Source organism: Limulus polyphemus, unplaced genomic scaffold (genome assembly GCF_000517525.1).
Source record: "Limulus polyphemus unplaced genomic scaffold, Limulus_polyphemus-2.1.2 Scaffold6207, whole genome shotgun sequence".
In the NCBI taxonomy this organism is placed as follows: Eukaryota; Metazoa; Arthropoda; class Merostomata; order Xiphosura; family Limulidae; genus Limulus; species Limulus polyphemus.
In genome coordinates, this window is record NW_013671817.1 from 1,647 (window position 1) to 7,123 (window position 5,477).

Consider the following 5,477-nt stretch of genomic DNA (forward strand, 5'->3'; position numbering starts at 1 on the left):
CTATTTATCACCCTACTGCTTGGGTTACATATAACATTAATCAGTTGGCTATTTATCACCCTACCGCTTGGGTTACATATAACATTAATCAGTTGACTATTTATCAGCCTACCGCTTGGGTTACATATAACACTAATCTGTTGATTATTTGTCAGACTACTGCTTGGGTTACATCTAACACTACTCAATTGACTATTTATCAGACTACTGCTTGGGTTACATCTAACACTACTCAATTGACTATTTATCAGACTACTGCTTGGGTTATATATAACACTACTCAATTGACTATTTATCAGACTACACCTTGGGTTACATATAACATTAATCAGTTGATTATTTGTCAACCTACTGCTTGGGTTACATATAACATTAATCACTTGACTATTTATCAGCCTATCGCTTGGGTTACATCTAACACTACTCAATTGACTATTTATCAGACTACCGCTTGGGTTACATATAACACTAATCAGTTGACTATTTGTCACCATACACCTTGGGTTACATAGAACACTAATCAGTTGAATATTTATCAACCTACTGCTTGGGTTACATATATTGAGTTGCATGGCATGGTTTGGTTAGGGCGGTCGACTCGAAATCTACGGGTCTCAGGTTTGAATCCCATCACCGTGGGGGCGTTATAATGTGATGGTGAATCACACTTTTCGTTAGTAAAAAGTAATTCAAGATTTGGCGGTGGGTGATGTTGAATAGCTGCCTTCCGTCTAGTCTATCATTTCTAAATTACGGACAGCTAGTGCAGATAATCCTCGAGAAGCTTTTGGCGAATTAAAAAACAAACAATACATATATTAGATTACTGTTTACATGAAGTAACAATAAAATAATAACAATTTCTATGAAGAAGTTTAGAACTTTTGTTAAAAACAAGTTGGATAGTTAATATAGTAGTTAAACAAACTGGACATCACGTCATCGTTGGCCACAAGTTGATAATAACACACGTGAAATGTCCTTAATTATAGGTAATTGTTTTTTATTACTTACCGATCTTTAGTTTGTGTCTTCAATCGACACATAATTTGTAGTTCGTTTTTTTTTGTTTGTTTTGTACTGTAGCATTTTATAAACGTTTCGTCAGTCTACATAAATTCACACTATCTGTTATTACGGTAATCAACCAATGTTATGCTAATACTGAATATCAATGAATCAATTTACTTGGCAGATATTTTGATTTTAGATCGTTCGGTCCTCGCAGGGGCTATTGTTTCCCTTCTCCCCACACGTGCTTGACTACACAGGTCTGCGATGGTTTTATTAGTCTTGAAATTGTTACATGTTATACGCTGAATCCGAAAATGATCTCCATTCTTCTTCATCGCGTACAGATTTTTCACAAAACGTCATATGTACTTTTACATAAGGGAATCATTTTCATTGACATTGGGTGACATTTTTTTTAATGCTTTGTTTGTTTGTAATTAAGCACAAAGCTACACAATGGGCTATCTGTGCTCTGCCCACCACGGGTATAGAAACCCAGATTCTAGCGTTGTAAGTTCACAGACATTCCGCTGTGCCACTGGGGGGGTGGGGGTATTGTTGTGCTTAAAATGTTGACAACCACTGGCTATAGATTTCTCTAGACCAATAGCGACGTGACAGTCTTATTGATCGTTCTAGAACCCGAACGTAACGAACATAGTAATAATAAAATGTTCATTATGGTAAAGGAAATAATAATTTGATCTAAGTAAGAGTTTTTTTTTATTCCGATTTGTAAAAAAATTAAAAAAAATTCTTACGCGATTGAAAAAAAATATATTATTTTCGAAATCTGCGTAGCTGAATTATGGAAAATCCGTTATTAAAACCAAAACAACTTTTATGATGTTTAAATTCGCAGGCTTGTGTTATTATGCAATAGCTGTGTTTAGAGGCTAAGGGCCGAATGTAATTAAATTTTAGCTAATATAATAATGTGATTTAGTTTCTAAATTTTAATGATTTAAACGTTGGCTTGCGCGGGTATTTTCGGTTGGCACCATCCTAAGGCAATCGGGAAGTCAAGCTGGAGTGTCTGAAGACCGGAAATTGTGCAGGTGACGGCAAGTTCGGTCATTAGATGGTGACGGTATCCAGGATTCCAAGAAAGTAAACCAAAGCCACGTCCAAGAAAAACTTCTAAATTATTGGCGCTTTTTTGTTTTTGACAAAATGTATATAAATATTAAATAATTGAGAATATGACTGGAATACATCTCATATAAGTTCCACCCGTCAAGGTGTTCTAACATATTTTATCATTGGGCAGGTTTTATTGGATTATTTGGTAAACATAACGCGATGTACGGTCCACGTACTTATAATGAATTAACATATTTCTTCAATAACGTTTGCTACAGCTACAGGCTACGTTCACTGATAAAGCCTAACCTCACAAACAACGTTTCAACAGAAATTCCGAAACTAATCTAAGCCTAACTCACAAATAATTTTAAATGTAGAATTACCTTACTAATCAGTTGATACCAAACGCACTGAATGACTCACTTTTTAGCTCGCTTACTGAATCACTGTTTAACTTTAACAAAACCTTAATTATTGATTTTGTTAATTATATACAATCTAGCTTCCAGGTTCTACCGAGGCTTAATATTGCATCATCGTAATGTAATGATAGGTTCCCTCTAGCAAATAAACATTTACATTAAATATTAAAAATATAGCTTATAATACTGCCCCCTTCCTGAATCGTGAAGTCCCTTGAACAATCCTAATGCACAAATAAACAGTACAGGTAATTTCTGTGGGGATTTGAGTCCGTTTAGTTACCATATAATAATCTAAATCAATTTCAGTATGTTAATAATGTTACGACATTTTGTCGAATTCATTATTCAATATTATGCAGCGGACTAACTGTTTAATTATTGAATATAAAGTGTTAATGATTTCTTTTCTTTTTCGCCAAAGGTGAAATTGAAAAGAAAAACTTTGACGTAGAGGCCTTATTGCATTCCTTGATTGGCCGCACCCTCTGCTGAGGACTGCAGTTTCGCTTATTCAGCTGTGCTGATGAGCCTTGAACAGGCGAAATTGCAGTCCACAGCAATCAGGGAATGTATTAGGCCTCTACGTCACATATTCTCATTTCAATTTCACCTTTGGTGGAAAAGAAATCTTTAACACATATATACAATCGAAACAGACAATTTTTATAATTATAATTTCATAATTCGTGATTATAATACGCGTAGCATATAGTGACACATAAAACATTCCTGTTGCTGCTCTCCCAATTTAAGTAAAGTATTTTAAGTGTATTACATTCAACTTCCCCAAAACTGAAGTACGTTTTCACAGAAACTGCTGTTTATAATACAAAATGTACTCACCGATTCACCTTTAGACGTGAAGTCTATTATAAGTGACTCATTACAACTTAAGTGACTCTTTCGAGTGCAATACTCACTAAATCATCTCTTACTCTAGGAGCAGAGATCCATGAATCAACTCAATCTTCTCGGCTCATCCTCGCACTCTGGTTCCTGGCAACTCTCGTGTTTATTTGTTGTATGAATGGTTTAATCATTTCAACAGTGGCTGTTGAAAGAACCTATTTTTCTCTCGCTGATCTTCTTAAGAACAGCGATTTGGAACCGCTCGTGCCACGTTATTCTCTTATAGAAGAACATTTTTGGGTAAGAAGGGTTTCCGTTTGCTACAGACGTGGAGCAATTAATTGTTTTTCTGTTTTTTTATTAGCAGCACCTTCAGTTTAAGTTGACTTGCTATAAATCAAATGATAGTGGTCATTCAAAGCGAACTTCGTTTCTTTAGTAAATTAATGATTAGAATCATTAGTTTCTGTTACTACTTTTCGGATTGCCGTGCTTTAGTGGATATTTAAAGTAGTCCCAATAAAGGCTCTGATGCACTGAAAATAAAATCAGATAAAGTAAATTATCAACACCAAAGAGAAACTTCGACATACCACGTTTCAGGCGAACACTTCTTTCTAGGTATAGAAAAACAACCTGATCCTGTTCAGGCCTTGTGAGGAACCTTTCACTGAAACGACACCTGTAAAAATATTTCGTTAATGTTGTTTAATTTCTTTGACTTTTTTTTAGTGGACTCTTTGCCTGTTTTTTAAAAAAAGGTAACTTATTTAATATATGCTATTATTATCGTATTCTTTGTCACGTTAACATTCGTATCTCCAGTTTGTGAATATTAATCTATTACACTATATACAACACTCTAATAAGTTATCCACTTAAGATGTTCTAGAACATTACCATTTACTTCCCTGAAATACGAGTTTAGAGAGAGAATTTTGAGATTGCAGAATATATATTAGCAGTGGGACTTAATGGTATTGTATTCTTCACGTGTAATAACTCGCAGAACACGTGTTAGCAGATGGACTTGGTGGTATTGTTTTCTTTAGGTGTAGTAACAACCGTTTGGAGTTAAACAATAAAGACCAGCTTTGTAAAACACAAAGCCATGTTTTTCTTTTAATAACAGATTTTGTATTAGTCAGTTTCTTTCATCAGACTTGATAGTGAGCATTAATTGGAAAGAAAACACTTGGTGTATACTTACAAAATGAATGTTTGTTGGCTTAGGCTCCATGACATTGGTATTTATATTTGAGGCCTAAAGCTTGAAATAAACCCAGAAATTATTAGTATAGAAGAAATATGCTGGCTTTTCAGATTTTGTTCAACCCAACTTTCAGGTCTGATTTGATTTACTGGAAGAGATTCCCTTAAACATTCTGCATTATGTTGTAAACACAAACTGTGGCAGCAGTTTATTTTTTTGTGAACCTCTGAATAATACAATTTTCAGAAAAGTAAAAAGAAAAAAACACAAAGATGTGTAATTATGTCATTGTGTGATATCTTGTCAGAAGCTGTGTGACACATCATTAAGTAGTAATATCCTATAAGAAGCTGTTTAACACAATATTAAATAGTAATATCCAATGAGAAGCTTCATAACACATCATTCAATAGTAATATCCAATCAGAAGCTGTGTAACATATAATTAAATAGTAATATCCAACGAGAAGCTATATAACACATCATTCAATAGTAATATCCAATCAGAAACTGAGTGACATATCATTCTCTCTTAGCATAAAAGCATTTCCTAAACTTTTAAATATCACATACCTTATTAAACCTTGCAGGTATGTACATGTATGTAGTTAATCAGGTATTACAAGAAGCGGAATACTACCTGTAATATGGGACAACCTATTTCTGCTTTGAAATGTTAAAAATTATGTACACATTCTGCCATGAAGAAATAGTTGAATTCAATATATAATGTTTAGAAAACGGTTTGGTACTCTTAACTAACATAATCTAAAGAAGAAATGTACCCATTTTAATGTACATTGAATGTTGGTGATTGGTGTAGCTTTTCTTTCTTACCCATTCTACTGTACACTGAATGTTGGTGATTGGTGTAACATTCCTTTCTTACC

General features: G+C 34.0%; 1 protein-coding gene across 1 annotated transcript in view; it reads left to right on the plus strand.

Moving 5' to 3' along the window:
* The window catches only part of LOC111089429, a gene marked incomplete at its 5' end in the record, with an annotated part of 12,890 nt that overhangs the window by 1,601 nt on the left and 5,812 nt on the right, over positions 1–5,477 (plus strand). The window contains 2 exons of the mRNA XM_022401902.1: positions 2,603–2,609; positions 3,574–3,674. Of these exons, the coding sequence (XP_022257610.1) occupies positions 2,603–2,609; positions 3,574–3,674 (108 nt within the window). The remainder of the gene's footprint in view (positions 1–2,602; positions 2,610–3,573; positions 3,675–5,477) is intronic.